The sequence below is a fragment of the Aulonocara sp. 'chitande type north' Nkhata Bay genome, linkage group LG19, assembly GCF_057382095.1.
Source record: "Aulonocara sp. 'chitande type north' Nkhata Bay isolate Kocher_YH1m ecotype deep benthic linkage group LG19, A_spYH_male_GT1.1, whole genome shotgun sequence".
NCBI lineage: Eukaryota > Metazoa > Chordata > Actinopteri > Cichliformes > Cichlidae > Aulonocara > Aulonocara sp. 'chitande type north' Nkhata Bay.
Window position 1 is genome coordinate 31,692,684 of NC_141362.1, and position 16,781 is coordinate 31,709,464.

At 41.6% G+C, this 16,781-nt stretch overlaps 1 protein-coding gene across 5 annotated transcripts in view; it reads right to left on the reverse strand.

The window, feature by feature from the left end:
• Window positions 1-16,781, reverse strand: part of LOC147307431 (ryanodine receptor 3) — a 110,344-nt gene that overhangs the window by 51,142 nt on the left and 42,421 nt on the right. For 4 of the 5 annotated variants that reach the window (XM_086275162.1, XM_086275163.1, XM_086275161.1 and 1 more), the window contains 18 exons: window positions 16,620-16,715; window positions 16,198-16,316; window positions 14,323-14,456; window positions 13,790-14,031; window positions 13,338-13,530; window positions 10,029-10,245; window positions 9,668-9,772; window positions 7,422-7,525; window positions 6,504-6,587; window positions 6,028-6,187; window positions 4,178-4,325; window positions 3,767-3,972; window positions 3,394-3,568; window positions 2,870-3,078; window positions 2,584-2,783; window positions 2,412-2,478; window positions 2,166-2,326; window positions 1,907-2,072 (listed from right to left, as the gene is read on the reverse strand). In XM_086275162.1, coding sequence (XP_086131288.1) covers window positions 1,907-2,072; window positions 2,166-2,326; window positions 2,412-2,478; window positions 2,584-2,783; window positions 2,870-3,078; window positions 3,394-3,568; window positions 3,767-3,972; window positions 4,178-4,325; window positions 6,028-6,187; window positions 6,504-6,587; window positions 7,422-7,525; window positions 9,668-9,772; window positions 10,029-10,245; window positions 13,338-13,530; window positions 13,790-14,031; window positions 14,323-14,456; window positions 16,198-16,316; window positions 16,620-16,715 — 2,786 coding nt within the window. The remainder of the gene's footprint in view (window positions 1-1,906; window positions 2,073-2,165; window positions 2,327-2,411; window positions 2,479-2,583; window positions 2,784-2,869; window positions 3,079-3,393; window positions 3,569-3,766; window positions 3,973-4,177; window positions 4,326-6,027; window positions 6,188-6,503; window positions 6,588-7,421; window positions 7,526-9,667; window positions 9,773-10,028; window positions 10,246-13,337; window positions 13,531-13,789; window positions 14,032-14,322; window positions 14,457-16,197; window positions 16,317-16,619; window positions 16,716-16,781) is intronic. The other variant, XM_086275160.1, reaches the window with a different exon arrangement.

Below are 16,781 nucleotides of genomic sequence, written 5' to 3' on the forward strand. Positions count from 1 at the left end.
CCTGATTTATTAAATTTAACTGCTCCCCATGCCCCTCATGGTTCTCTCCTTGAGCATCCAGCTCTGACCACTTGCACATTTGTGATTTTGCTATCATCATCAAATATAAACTTTTGTCGCCATGACACTGTCAAGGACCATCAGTGATGATGAGAACTACGATAAACAGAGACCAAACAGCAGCATTCGTGGAAGCATTTCCAGGGCACAATGGTGATGTGCAGGTATTCAGGTGATTCAAAGGGTGATTCAAAAGTGGGAGTGATGGGAATTGTTTATGGCTGCACTTGCAGACCCTGAAATTGATGTCCAAATTCACAGTTTTGTTTCCAATGAGCCAGATGTTCTTTTAAAGTTTTCAATTGGTTTTGCGTCACAGTTCTCTGGGTTTTTTTAAAGTTAACACTTCACTCCAACCTATGAATCATTCAAGCAATAACAAACACATAACTCAAGGGACGAACAAGTGTTGTGTCTTCACGTAACAGACAAAAAGAGCGAATATTCAATTGTATCTTTGACATTTTTACTAGCAGCCTTTTGCAAAAACATGTAATTTTTTCCTTGAATCTTCAAAAAATATATATATACAAAATGTACAAAAAAACAACACAGTCTGACAGGCACAAGATTGCCTTTTTCATTCTTAAGGAAGGAAAACGAGAAGAAAAGCTGAGGTATGCCACATTACATATGAACTAGAATGTAAATCAGTGAGAACAGGTCTTATGGAAAGAACGTTTTTCTCCAAATCTTCGTCAATGTGTAGTGAGGAGGTAAGGAAAGAGGTACAACAGTGAGTGTCTACAGCCATCTGTAAAACACAGAAGAAGCTCTGTCTGATTTGGAGCTGCATGTCAGTCAGTGGATTTTGTCAAAACTGATGGAACTGTGGGAAGTGCTGTCAGATTTTGATCCAGCATGAAATAGCATCTGGAAAGGATCTGATTGGCAACGGTTTAATTTTTCAGCATCGCAATGATGCCAAACACATTGCCAAAGCAGTAAAAGCATACCTGGATAGAAAAACACACAATGGAATGCCGTCGGTCACTGACTGGCCTCCCCGAACCTTAACAACTTTGAAACAGAGTGGGATCATACTGGGAGTAAAAAGAAGCTACGGTAGAGCAGGTCAGGTCGGTCGATCCATGACTCCTGCTAAATGCACTAAGTTGCCCCCGATGCACGTGAATAGGCATAGAAAGCGTAGATAAAAGCTCTACACCTGGACATGTCGCCAGTCTGTCGCCGGGCTAACACATAGACAACCATTCACACTCGCATTCACTCCCACATCTATACCTATGGACAATTTAGAGTTTCCAATCAACCTAACCCCACTAACTGTAGTACAGTGGCACAGTGGTTAGCACTGTTGCCTCACTTCAAAAAGGTCCTGAGTTCAAGTCCACCATCAGGCCAGGGTTCGTATGTTCTCCCCGTGTTTGCGTGGGTTCCCTCCGGGTACTCCGGCTTCCTCCCACAGTCCAAAGACAATATAACTTTCCATTTACAATTTACCAAAGGGGAGCCAACATCTGAAAATCATTGAATGTCCTAAAGAAGCCTGCAGGACCATTCCTGAAGACTATTTAGAAATGTGTTGGAAAACAAAGGCAGTTGTGTCAAATATTGACTTTCAAGCTCATTAGAATTGTACAAACTCTGTTTTTGCCCCATATTTTGTATTTCCATTCAATCTTTCACCTTATTTCTATTTTCCTAGCAAAATATAAAAAACTGATGAAGAGGTTCAAGACTTTTGCACAGTTTTGTAAATTTACTTTTTTATTAGTTCGGTAGCATAGTTATTTTGGGTTGCACCCATCACACTAGATACTTTTAATTATAGAGAAACATAGCAATAGTTATATTCTTGCTTGCACAGCTGTGTGTATTGTACCTGGTAGGAGGTAGAGATATCTTTGCCATTGACGGTGAATGTCAATAGGCCAGTGGCCAAATCTATTAGACAGCCGATCTCCAGATCCACATTGCTGCGACCGGAGGTGTGGGAAGTGCTGGTGACATCACCACCCCACACCATGTAGCAGTTACTCCTCTTCACGCTGTCAGTAATAAGCATATATAAAAATCTTTACAAGGTTAGTAATTAAAAATAATCGTCAGCATTTATTACATATGAACACAGAGGGCGTCACCTCTCGTGGACTCGCCCACGTTCATCGCCCAGGGTTACAGTCACTGTACGATTCTTGCTGAGGTTGAAGTTGTTGCTATAGTAATGGTAGTCAGGAGTAACCCATCCAACCCACACACAGGCAGGGTCCTGACCTGCGAAGACCCTCACTGAATGGTAGTACTGTAACAAAACAGAGAAGAGAGACTTAGCCAAAAATGAAAACGCATTTAGTTTTTGCAGCTGCAAACAGACGTTTCTTCTGTACCGTAGTGATGCTGCTGTAGTCCACTCGTCTACTTTCATCGCTGTGCCTCACAGATCTCAGTGGATATCTATCAGAAACCATATTCAAAAAGTCATTAGCGAGCAGATAACATGTCGGATTCAAGGTTTTCTCGCAAAAGAGCTTAAAGTCACAGTTTTGGGAAGTTCAGCACCTGTGTTTGACTTTAAGGGTTTCTTCCTCATGAACACCGTTCATGTCCACCACAGGGCTGATCTTGAAGACGGAGTGGAACTCCACAGGCATGCTCAGACGACAAAACACCATGTCTGCGTTACTGTTCTGTGTCCCAAACGTCTTGTGGGTGACTTTGAGACAAGGAGGGCTGTCGATGGTGCCGTCGATCCTGGTTACCTGCAAACAAACGATGACAATCTTCGCGTTCATCGTCTAGGCCAATTCAATCGTTTTTAACAATTTCACAGTTTCTTCTTTCTTACCGCAATGTGGTTGTGGTCCTTCGGCACGTTGACAAAAGTAGGCAGACGCTTGCTGAACCACATTGTGACCTCTCGATTCATGTTGACGGCAAATGGCTCGAATCCCTCCTGCAAGCCGCACATGGTGTAGTACTTAAAGGTGCTAGCATCCTTCCCGAGGTTCATACGACCCACCTGCGACAGACCGAGGCTACACACTGGAATAAACCCTGCAGGACAGACAAAGGACATAAAGACAAAGGGGGGGAGCAAAGGAGGAGGAGAGAAAGAAGTCTTTAAGAATACACGGCAGGAGGGATGGAACATCAATGCAGCTTTTGCAAAAGGCAATTTACAAGTGGCACTTCAAATACGGCTGATTTCCACACAGGGAGCCGCTCAATTTTAACTTATATCACCACCATGATTGTTCTGGGATAAAGCCTTCTGCTCTACATGTGAAGGCTTTAAAAGATGAGGGCAGGATGGCAAGGACGTGTGCTCAACAGCTCCTCACAGCCACATTCATACACGCTCTTTCTCACCATCCTCAGTTTCAAAGTCCGTGAAGCAGAGTTCAGAGCCCTTGGTGGTGATCAGGATCTCCCCGTTCAGAGTGAAGATCATGGACTTGTCCTCCATGTTGATCATGCAGCCCACCACGTCCCCAGCATGCCAACAGCGCCCAAACAGCCGGCTGCCCATGTTCAGGCAGTGGCCCTGTGCACAGTACAGACACAAGGAATACCATATGGTATACACACAATGTGAGCAACTACTTTAAATGAGCTTAACACCAAATAATTAAATAGGTTTTTAAATACGAAAGAATAAAGGGCGAAAGCCATTTTTCGAGTAGTCTACGTGAACTTCACCAATACGCTGTTGGGATTAACTGAGATTTGGTTGACAGCTTACCCTGTATCCATCAAAGACAAACGCAAGCTCATCTGTGCCAAGCTCCACATCTGGCTTACACCCAGGTCTGGCCCAGCCCACTCTCATGTCTCCACCGGTAACGGCCTCAAATTCGAAGTACCACTTCCCGGTCTTCACTGCGTACGTTCTCTCTACCCTAAAGAAGCGGATCTTATCAATGCTGAGGCGCTCCGAGACTTGTCCTGCTGGGTGAAAGGAGAATAATAAGAAGCAATGGAAATATTAATTGCATATTCTCTTTCACTCTAAACTGAAAGGAGATGGAAGGCAAAGTCCCATATCAGGACATATTTTTTTATCCTTATTCTTTGTAAGGAGCATTTTATTATGCACTGTATAATTTGAACTTCTGGGCATTTTGATTAGCACACTTTCATGGGTGAAACTCACCGCCTTCCTGGTCCGAGGGCTCGATGTTGTACCCGTAGCCAATCAGAGTGCGGATAGCTTCCCGCAGGCTGTCCCTGTTCGACTTCTTGGTGCGTTCATCCAGCAGAGCATAAGGAACCAGGCGAGGGTTACGCTTACTTTTAAGATCCTTCACGGAGGAGAAGCAGCAAGAGAAATGTTAAAGTTTAAAGCCTTTTTTAAAAACATTCATTTGTCCCACCAGTTGAAAGGCAAATGAAGGGATTTCATTCAGCTGTAAAGCAGATTTGTGAATTTAAATTAGAGTTTTTTTCTTTTATTTATTTCAGGTTTGTTTGATGAGCTTGTAGCTGAAGCTCTGCAGCTGGTTATGTGTCCAATATTACTACTTTATTAGTTAACAAATCCACAAGTGAACTATAGACTGGTCTGAAACTGAGAAGATAACAGACAAAGCTGAAATAGAACAAAATCAGCCTTTCGGTTTACACAATTCCCTGACAAGTAAAAGATCCCCAGTTTGATCCCGGGAGGAGACACAAATCCCAGTGGGCTTTTGTCAGGAAAAGGGTCCGGCATAAAAAAGCTTTGCCAACTCAAACATGCGGAGCTACCCACTGTGGCAACCCCTTGTGAATAAGGGAGCAGGCAAAAGTAGCGTATTCTTCCACATATTAAGAAAACAGATTTTTCTTTCTTTGCAGCATTTGTATTTGATCTGAGCATTTTTTCCCAGCACATTGTATCCGGTTGTTCAGTGATGACGTGACGTAACATGTTTAATGTTATGTATTTTCTTCTTTTTGATCTCAAAAAGCTCCTAAAACAGTCAGTGATCACTGTTGACCTCCCTCGGCTTTTATTACCACTAATCATTTATTTAAGCTCAGTTTTTAAAACCTTAGGATGTAACTACAGCCCAGCCCATGCAGCAGTATATGAATGACTAACCTCGTATTGTGGATGGATCAGTTGTTCTCCTGGCTGAAGTTTGGTCCTTTTACAGCATCCTGCCATGCGATTACATTTGTTCCTGACCACCGAGAACACTCACGTTAACTTTTATCGAGTGGAAAAAAAGTTAGCTTGTTTATATTATGCTAACATAGCTGTGTCGCTAGCGGTCACGTAGCACATCATTATATACCAGCTAGCCCAACTTCAGTAACCCTACAAACGTCACTGCTGTTTAGTTTTCTGTCTTCATTTATGCTGGAAGTGATAACAGAGCTGTACGTTTTAATTTGTTTCCAAAACCCCGCAGTCAGGACATGCTATATTGTATTTAGATAGAAGCTAGCGAGCTAACTCCATGCTAACTTCTAACTCCGTTAAATGTCATAAATTCCGTTTTCATGGATGCCTGGATGTTAAACTCAATTGTTACACCTGGTAGAGCAGAACGCTGATCATTTTATTAAAGATGAAAGACTTTAGAAAGTTTTTCAACTCTCAGTAATGCCACAGTGATCGTTTGATATATGGACCTGCAGCGGAGTTTAGGCCCAGACACGGCTAGTGACGTCAGACTGAACAACCGGACAGACGTGCACCAGATGTCCAGGAACATTACTACTTTCTGGCTGAGTAATTTGTACAGACCTCTGGACAATGTAAAGCTGCTGCTCTTAGATTATAGGGATGCACTCATAAGCACTTTAGAGCAACAATGTCTGCTTTTGAATGTACCTGTTCTCTGAGAAGCTATTTTTTTTAAATCTCTTCAATCAAATTTGAACATTAAAGCATGTGTTTTCCTAGATGTGTTCACAGTGATCTAAGGTTGTTATTCGTCTTTCACTTCTAACCAAACCTCAGCGCTGTTCACATGTCTGGCGAAGGTGTCGATTCTTTGGTGGATTTGAGCATACCTGCTGAATCCCGTATGTCCATCCCTGTTTGATCCGGTCCTTGGCCCACACATTGTGAGCGTTCTCTGCCAGTTTGTCCACCAGCAGCTCCTGCCCTGGAGTCAGTTTGATATCGGACAGGTCCAGAGGGGACGGCTTATAACCATTGGACATCATGTAGCTACAGGAAAAAACAATGAAAAAGGAATTTTTCCCCCAGTTATGGATACAGTTAAACCACAGGGACCAGTTTAGTTACATTTACAGCCTGATGGGAATCTCTATGGCAGTAAACACAATAAATATCCTTTATTTCTTATACTGCTGGACATTTTTGGATGATCTGTGATTGGGTTACCAAATATTTTGATTCATTTCATTTCTCTTACTGTCTTACTATAGAGCGGCCTAGTCATTACTGTCCAATTGTGTGATGTACAATCGATATCATGAGTAGTGCGTGTGCTCGCATCGCTGCTATAATCATACCCACTTACTTCTTAGGGAGCTTTATCTTTTTGAGAGAGTCCTCAGCATTTGGATTCATGTGAACTATACGACAGCCTAAGGCCAGCAGAGTCCTGCAGGGGAAAAAAATAACCACAGTGACCAACAAACTGATTTGACAGTATATGCAAAGAACCAGAGAGGCTGCTGAATGTGTCCAAACAGAGCACGATGGGTTAAATTACGCGTGTCCTAATCTGTTACACAAGAAAGACCGAGCAATACCCACGGCAACGAAACGGGCGCCAAGTGAATCACACCTCGTGATCGGACGGAGCGACAGTAAAAGTGAGTTTGATGTCTTTCAGGAACTCGTCCCTGTCACCCAGATGTGTCTCCCAAAGCAGCAGATCAAGATTAATGACGGCATGCATTTATGTTTTTGATTCGAAGAGCATTTATGTAAATCACCTGCGATGGGCCTTTCCACCTTAACCCTACCCCTCCATTTTGCACATTTCTGTGTAAGTATTGAAAGCCTGGTCTCTCTAAAGAAGAGAGGACTACTGGTAGTCTAGAGCAATAGATACTCCATTTATTCATCAAATGGGGCATGACAATCTCAACACAGGCAGGTCATCCTACACGTGGAGCCAGCGTTGCGGAAACCTCTGTCAAGGATGGGAATGCCCACAGCCTTGTAGCTGGTGTGTGTTTTTCCAATAGAGAAAGAAAAGCTAAGAAGTCCTAACAGTGCTAACAACTAAACTACAGCACGTCATCGCTTCAGCTTTACTATGAGATCAGTGAACTGTTAGCTAAACTTGTGATATTCCTCATAGTTTAAATCCAACGAAAAAAGAAAATGCATTATCTGAGAATAATATGTCAGATATGGTTTTTTAGGCTATTTTTATAACAGAGGTGTTGTCCATGAAGACAAAAACAATCCATCATGTTCGCCGTACTTCAGAGTCTCCGTTGACATCTGCAGATTGTAGTTTTTTTCCGTTTCCGGCAGCTTGGAGAAATCCACCAGGCACGGATGCTGCCGCTTATTATCATCCCTTATCTGTGAGGAAAACAGAGAAAAAACACACATATCAAACACCTCCTGACGTTCTCATCATTGCTGTTCAGCAGCTCTGCATTCATATGTACATCAAGTCCTACTAGATCTATGCATATGAGATACACAGCCTCATAACTCATTGTCACTGTGAACTAACAAGGGGGGCGGGCATGTGGTTTAAGTCCTGGGTGCTACTAGTTGCAGTGATTAGACTACTCTAGTGAACATGTTATGAGAGAGGGACAAGAGAGCATGTTTTCTTGGCAGAGCCAGAGAGCTGTATGGCAGGAATACCGAGTGAGAGGCGTAATGCGTCTCTCTCGAGGCTGCGCTTTAAGCCAAATAATCCTTTTGGCAATGCTGCTCAGAGGAGGTGGCATGGCAATGGTGGATGTTTACCAAGAAAACATGCAGGGCTGTGTACAGATATGCAGCTGTTTCCGTGGGTCCAATGAATAGCAGCCAGCTCTTTTGTGAATAGTACAAGAACTATGGGAAATCTCCTCTTTCATATTTACATGCAACCAGTGCTAAATAGCAAAAACAGGTTTATTTTATCTGCTATGTGACCTCTACCACATGTATAACTGACTCCAACTCACTTGGCTATCGCTCCACATGTAAAAAAAAAACAAAAAAACAACCTTGACAATAAAACTAGTTTATTATTGTTGTTTACCAAATCTCAGACTTGTCTTTGTCCTAAATCAAAGATTTTTCGAGGAGGAGGACAGAGTGAAAGCTTACAAGCTAGCGCAGAATTCTCATGTTGTATTATAGACATAAGAGCTGCGTCTTGTTGCTGGTTTCTTGTTTTTCCTTCCTTTAAGAGCAAAACAGGTCACTTTGGCGTTATCCTGTGGTAACTATACAACAAACCAGAAAGCCATCAGCTAGAATTTGGAGTTAAACAGATGAAACCATAACCGACTTAAATTTGGACGTGCCTTCTTTTTGACCACTTGTGCAACCGTGACTTACAATAGACCCGAGCAGAGAGTAAACAATACGAACACAGCAGGAGAACTTGAAGTGGGATGGAGCTGAATTTAAATCAGGTACAGTTTTTGTCTTCTGTTGCAGGAGCCTGCTGATTGCACTGCGTACACTGTAATTATAAGCATGCGTTTCCAGCTGACTGTATTGGGAAATACACTAATTTGTTCTTTTAGGGAGTTTAGATGAGAATTTGATATCACTACAGGTGAAGCCAGGAGACTTCAGCTTAAAAAACCTCAAGCATAAGCTCTCCGATGATAAAAGAGCTCAAAAGCTAAGTCAGATATACTTTTGAACTTGCCCCACAGATCCAGACTAGGTGTTTCCCACTGCTTCTGGTCTTTATGCTTGATCAGGCTTGATGCCAGTTAATAATAGAAAACATCGGCTGTTAATCTGGCAATTTTTTGGACATAGCCAGCAGAGGCAAGAATAACACAGACTAACACAGCCTCATCTCAATTTCACATTAATCTTCCAATCTTAAGTATAGCATACAATCACATTCTCAGATTCCTATCAGTAGCAGGAGAAAAGATACAACATCTGCTCCGAATATATAGACAGGCCTTTTGATTGGTTTCTGGCTCATAGCGGGTTATGTCATGTGTTTTGATTGACCCTCTGAACATTTAAAGAATTAGAAACTCCATCAGTTTTTCTTTGAAAAGGAGAAAAACAAAAAACAAAATGCAAATTTTAGTCTGGGTTTATTGAGGTGATGAAATTGCCAAGACATCCTGTTCTGCCCTTTGGGTGAAACAACAATTTGTAATTCATGACTGACACTAGAGCACAGACACAATGACTCTGCTACCTACAAACAAACTGGATGTGAATGAAGGATGTAAATGAGTGGCGTGGAAAAGCGCTGAATGTGAACAATGACAGTGTTCTTTTTCCACTTACCCTCTTTTTGGTGTAAACCGCAAATTATAAAAGAGAAAGCAAGATGACACACAAGCCTCTGTGATGGTAAGTTGTCACACTCATCGAGAAAAAATTGTAATTGTCGTGTTTATTTCTCCACAAACATGGAAAACGGCATGGAGTATGCTTTTTATCTTTTGATCCGAGCGATGAACTTGTAGGAGAACAACATAAGCAACTAAATAACAATCTCATTAACAATCTAACCCTTACCTTGCCATAAGACCAGCCAAGCTCAATCTTATTCATGCCCCAGAGCTCATGGATATTTTCAGCCAGCTTGTCCCGAACCTTCTCCAAATGAGGCGGCATGACAATCTGAAGGAACAGGTAAGCAAATGAGCATTTTCCAAAAAGTTGTGCAAACTATAGAATGCAAAAAACTCAGTAGTTGAAACAAAGTAATGCAATTCTTTTGGAAAAATTAAACAAATACACAAGATGCATCAAATTCAAGATGAGCATTTTTTCAGTTGATTTGCATTCTTTTACATGTCACACTGCATCACAGCCTTTGTGAAAAAGGGGGCGTTTTTCTCATGATCACCATCCTGCACGCCTCCTGTGAGCTTACCTGGCTGGTTTCCACAGGTGTGGGGATGAAGGAGGCCTGCGACATGAACTGGGTGGTGCCCAGCAGATCTCGAACTCCGTCCACATCTCTCTTATACTCTTTCACCGGCTCCACCTTCATCTTCTCTTTTGGCAGCAGAGCCTCATAACACGGTGCGTAGCTTGATGGAGGCAGGAACTTGAAGTCACCGTGCCGTCCGCCCAACAGGAAACGAACCCTAACCAGAGAAAAGTTGCTCACGTGACTTGGCTTATTGCAATGTTTTACGTGCACACTAAAAGAAAATTAAATGCTGTTAATAAAAGAAGCGACTAGTGAAAAGAAAACTAATCCTCTACTTTTATTCTTAACTCTCTTAAACAGGTTCTACTCCAATGGGGACACGTTTAGTTCTGTGAATGAAAAAAACATTGCAAAACCGTCTCTCGAGGCTCCTCAAAATAGCAGTTCAAGTAGTAGCAGTGACGCAACCAAGCTCATTCTCACTGCGGCCCTCAATTATTAAGCACTGAGGATGTGTGGCTGTCATGTTCTGGCACGTTTAAGTCCGTGGAGACGTTCACCCTGTTCACTGGGCCAATTCCAAGCTTCCACACGCTCACGCTCTGCTGTGACTGGTCAACACAGTGTTAGCTGTACAATCACCCGACCAATGAAAGAGTCAGATCAGACCTTGACAACACTTCAACTACTAAAAAGGACAAATCTGTTCCAAACAGCCTGTTTTATGAAATTGTAGACAATTTGGATTCTTTCACTCGGTCTGTAATAATGAAGCAGCTCAAGGGTCTTTGCATGTTGAACCTCTTTGTTATTATAAGCTGTGAGGTTGGCATCAGGACTCGTCCCCTGTCTGGTTTGTTCTTGTCACACCTTTACCAGGTGTGCTGGGCTGATGTAGAACTTGCGATCCTAAGTCTCTCCACTCTTTTCAGTCACCAATCTCATGCACTATTGAATCACGTGTCTCTCTGGAATGTCTGGAACTCCAGAGTTGTGAAAACCTTTCAGACACATGTGCCCGCTTCAGCTTGGAACCTCAGAAACACATTTTTTGCCTTCCAAATCACTCCGGGTACTTTACTGTTCACTTATATTGCCATATTTGGAATACTGTGTGGAAATCTGGGGAAATACATACAAAACTTCACTTCAACCACTATGTAAAATTCAGAAAAAAGCAATCAGGATGATTACTAAAGCAGGATTTAGAGAGCACACTAACATTATGTTCTTGAAATTAAAAATTCTGAAGTTTATGGATCTTATAAAATATAAAACTGCAAAAATTATGTACAAAGCCAGATACAATATGTTACCAGGAAATGTACAGAGGATGTTTTTTGACAAAGAAGGGGACTATGAATTGAGGGGGAAATTAAATCTGAAGACTCTTAAAGCACGGACAAAGGTTAAAACCTTTTGTGTTACTATTTATGGGGTAAAACTGTGGAATAGTTTTACTGTGGACCTACAGCAATGCTCAAGAATTAGTCAGTTCATAAAGATGTTTCGAAAACTGCTTTAGGAAGAATATGAAACTGATAAAGTTGATCACCCATTGTGTGTATATATATACTAAATTGTATCTAAATTATATCTATCACTGTAGCTATGTTTATACATGTTCTCCTTGTTTATTGTGTGGGGTAAGTGATGATGGGAATTAGGTGAATAGTGGCATTCAATAAAATGTTGAGCATGGGGTAGGGATTAATAAGTATGTTATACTTCTTCCTACTCCATTTCAGACCTAATAATTGTCATTTCATGTCATTTAGACTTTGTTTTATTTTTTTTTATTTTGTTTTATCTGAGCACATACGTGTGTGTGTGTATTTACATATATATTCGTATTTGTAAATGCAAGTATGTGTAGTTGTGTATATATTGGGTTTTTTTTCTGTATATGTCTGAAATAAAGATACAATACAAATACAAACCTGTAAAGGAGAAGACTCACCTGCTCACCTGCCTGCCCACTCTCCACCGATCCACCCTACTGTGGAAACTAGCCTCCTCCCCCAGAGCACCTCCCACTCAAATAAGACCATTTCCAGGTTCCACAATCCAGTCCACAAATCACGACCTCCGGTTGAACCATTGCTAACTCTGTTCCTCATCCTCCCCAGACCTCACATGCGCACGCTCAGTCCCACAACTTCCACCACATTAGATATGCTTATTCGCCAACTTGAAAATAAACACTTGATACACACAAACTCCCATCTGAGCGCATTTTCTGAGTCCATGCCAATCCTTAGTATGGCTCAGTGTTTCTGAGTGTAGAATGCATTGACCGAAGATGAAACGCTTGTAAAATAAGAAACATATTTCATGATCTAAAAGGTTATTTAGGCTTCCAATCAACAGCAAAGACTAACAAAAAAAACATGAAACTGACCAGTGACCTCTTGAAGGGGCCAATGAATCATTAGTTGTCTAATCACTTATCTTTGTTCTTTGGTCAACTCTGTTTTAAACATGTTACATAAATACATTTAACCTTTAACCTTTAAACTAACAGAAACAACCAATCCTCTACTTGCTCCAATTTTGCACCAGGTGCAAAGTAACAGCAAGCTGTCACAAAAAAACACTAAAATCCCTTAAAAAGGAACTGTTTAATATTTCAAGCAATTCTCATGCAGCATGTTGGCACATGAGCGTGTGTGTGAGTGGTAATAAACTCCTTATCTGACTTCTGTTAACCAGCGTAACAACTGGGTCAGTAACACACATTGTTCAATTAATCTTTTCTGCACGTCAGATAATACAGACAGTGTGAGAACAATGACGCTATTAAAAGTGACATCATTTGTGGAAAAAAATGCATGAAAATGATTTGAGAGACGGGGAAATCAAGCGGAGCGATACGCCTTTTTCTTTCCTTTTCTTAGCCACACAGATGAACCACTTTTTTTTTTAAATGAATGATGATTGAACTCTGACGTTTTTTTTAAATAAATTCATTTTCTAATATTTAACATGACCAAACATTGTGGCAGGTGTCTCAGAGGGAACGTGGCAAAAGGCTACTGTGCTCTTCAAAGTCGGAGTCGATCATGGAATTGTGGGAAAACTGCTGGAGCTTGAAATTCCATTTTCAAGTCACATCAATCACACTATCAGTGGTCACCATGGAAACAGAATTTTTTTCCTGTTTTTTAAGCCGCGTCTAATCTAAAAGCCTCGAAGACAAAATGAAAGTCAGAATATAAAGATAGAATTTTTAGAATATATAAATATGAGTTTTTTCTGCCTGTTAACGTCTAATAAAGCATATGAACAGAAAAAATACACACTCACTTGACACCTGCAGAGAAACTGACAACAGGGAAGAAGAGTCCGTCTGTGTTGAAATTTTCAAACATGCCCTGGACGGGCTGTCCGTTGATCCTGAAGGATATGCTGGGGGCTCCAAGGTCCAGGCAGCAGCTCACCACGTCCTCTGAGGTCAGAATGTGCTGGTTCATAGACGCAACCGCCCGCGGGATACGACCTGATCGGGACACACGCACAAACTGCTTTGTGAAATACGACCTAGTGAGTTGTGCTGGCACAAATCACACCTCTACCTCCCTCTCTCACACACACATACTGTTGGATACACACATTTGCGCACAATGACACAGACTCTGGGCAAGGAGATCGTCCCTGCAGGGCACTGGTTCTGTCTAGACACAACTTGGCTGTAACCCAGGGTTACCGCTCATCTTCTAATGCTTTAGTTACTCCAGACACTGGCTTGTCCCACCCACCTGACCAGAGGTGGAGTCCATCAAAGCCGTACGAGTGGAGATCATCACCAACTCCATTACCTCCCCAGCCCTCTCCTCCTCCCGGGTAGGGTGCATAGCCTTTTGTGTTCGCCCAGCCGATTCTGAGGTGGGAGGGCTCGCTGGTCACAAAGTGGTCCACCTGGTCGATCATGAGTTCATAGTACCACTTCTTGTACTGAGCCGAGCCTTCACTCACGCCCAGGAAGATGTTCGGTCTCATGCTGGCAAAGAAGTACAATGTGACATCACCACCAGAGTTACATTTTTAATTACAATATTGTACTTTTCACTTAAAAAAAGCAAATTGCAACATTCCATACAAAGTTATTTAACTACTAAGATAAAAAAACAAACAAACAAGAGATTAAAAAACATATAATGATTTCACAAAAGATCCTCACCAGATTAATAAATTGAAAGTAAGCTTTAGACTCTAGAGAAATAACTGTGGGCTGAGTTATCAGAGAAGCAAGGAGGAGAAAGATAGCAAGATAAATAAATGGCTCTCTAACCTCTGGACATCATTGACCAGCTGGGTTTGCAACAGCAGATCTCTCTTGGGCAGCAAGTGATCGCAGATGAGGTTCTGATTGGTTCGCACAGCTACGCCATTACACACACAGAGTGAACAGAGCACATCTAGTATCTAAAAAAGAAGGTGAAGGAGGTAGGGATAATAAGCAACACCATCTAATGGAAGACCATAACAGCACTTAACACTCACTAATGATAACACGTTTACTTCATTTTCCCTATTATACCCCAGATGTGCATCTGCACCTGAAAATGACTAATTATACTTCACTGTCCAGGATGCTGCCGGAGGGAAAGTCCCTTTATATGCAACCACTGCATAATTACTCTGCGATTGTTACTGGGTACAAAAACATGTTAAAGAATACCCTTTTGATGTTAGCTTAACAAAGCTGTAGAACTAAATGGGCCAGGATGACAGCATAGAACACCTACGCTTTAGCATTGACCTTTTTCTCCTGCTTCCACTGCAAAACGGTACAGTCGGGCTGATTTACGACCCAGGCCGGCTCCTGATCTTATTTCACTGTTAAACAGACTGTTTCGTGTTAGGGCCACGCGGCTACGAAAAGCTCCAGGAGCCTTCTCAACAAGAAGAACCCCACTCATCTGTACAGTATGTACAGCTAATAGCCAGCAGATGGTCAGCTTAGCATGGAGACTGTGGCAAAGAGTGTTGCTCTTTCCAAGTTAGGTACACAAGCACCAGTGAAGTTCACATGTCGTGTGCTTCAACTGTTGAAAAAAACATTAAACACCAAGTTAATTTGCAGTTTTTATTTGAATGCTTTGTTCTAGTGCACTTCTTAGCAGGAGTAATTTGTTGTGCAGCCAGTCATAAGTCATAAGACAACTTCAATTGGTTGCATGTTATTGTGACATATTCATCGTACAGACACATAAACAAACAAAGAAAACATCACATTATTCCTTTATGCTTTTATTGGGGTTTTACATTTTTTTTCTGGTATTACTTTGTAAATCAATCTAATTTCAATGTATTTTATTTGAAAGTTTAGTATAATTATACTTGCCAACAACTACTTACAAAAGGAAGTACACAAAAAAATGGGGTAACGAGTCAGGTTTCTACAGGGAACAAAGCAATAATTATACTGTAAGTAATTTTAATCAGTCTAAACCGTGGGTGGGCAACTCCAGGCCTCAAGTGCCGGTGTCCTGCAGGTTTTAGATCTCACCCTTGGGTCAACACACCTGAATGAAAGGATTAGTTCATTACCAGGCCTCTGAGAACTTCAAGACATGTTGAGGAGGCAATTTAGCCATTTGAATCAGCTGTGTTGGATCAAGGACACATCTAAAACATGCAGGACACCGACACTCGAGGCCAGGAGTTGCCCTACCCCTGCTCTAAACCATATTTTATAATAAAGAAAACAAGACACAAATTCCATTGTAAGTAATTTTAAGTAATTTCTTGGTAATTTTGTGGAAAAACAACCAATATTTCCCCATCTTACATAAGAAGTGTGCTGTACATTTTGGTGGGTATGGAGTGGTTTAACCTCGCCTAATGTCCCAAGTGTACTACAGGAAAGTAAACAGTCCCTTTATGAGTAAACAGTGATTGTGAAAGGAAAACAAAATTAGTTAGACTTGGCTCCATCATCACGAAGGTCACATAGACCTGCAAATTTTAAAGGTATTTTTTCTTGTAGTTTCAAATAAAATACACATAAAAATTCAATTTCATTGCAGTCACGGGCCGTATTATAAAGTGTTACGCTTTTTCTTAACATAAATTGCTGTTCTTTGTATTGCATAGTTATTTTTCAACATGTGCATAACCCAGATGTGTATTTCACCGTGTAGCAACAACACTTACTGCTTACCTTGTGGTTGCGTCCATGCTTGTACAGCAGCGATATGATGGATTTAATGTGTCCTTTCTGGATGATATTGAGCGCCTCGGGGCTCTCGATTAAAATGCAGTGCAGAACTTCCAGAATCCCTGCACAGCCGCAAAATTCATCAATTACTTAACACTCGCAAAAGACACACCAAAGGACACTCGTCAAAGACGCATTCTGTCCGCACAGAGCAACAGAAAACCCTGCTGGTGCACTCCTTACTGCACATTTAAAAAGTAAAAGTCGCTATTCCCATGATTTCAGCCAACAGTGTCACCTTTCAAAAAAAGACTCCTGTACCTGTTAAAGAATTTTAATAGTTCTGCGATGTTGCACAAAAGCTCTCTCACACTGCTGTTTCACTGCAGGCTCATGTGTATGTGTCAGAATGCTAATGAGTGTACCTGAAGAGGACTCCAGTCTCTCCAGCTTGCTCACCAGCCAGTCCAGGTTGTTGGAGAACTGTGTGCAGTTGTTGCGGTTTCCTCGGATTAACGCAGCTGCAGGACACGAGGAAAGTGTGCACGAGTCAGCGCATTGCTTAATGTGACGACTTACACAACAGA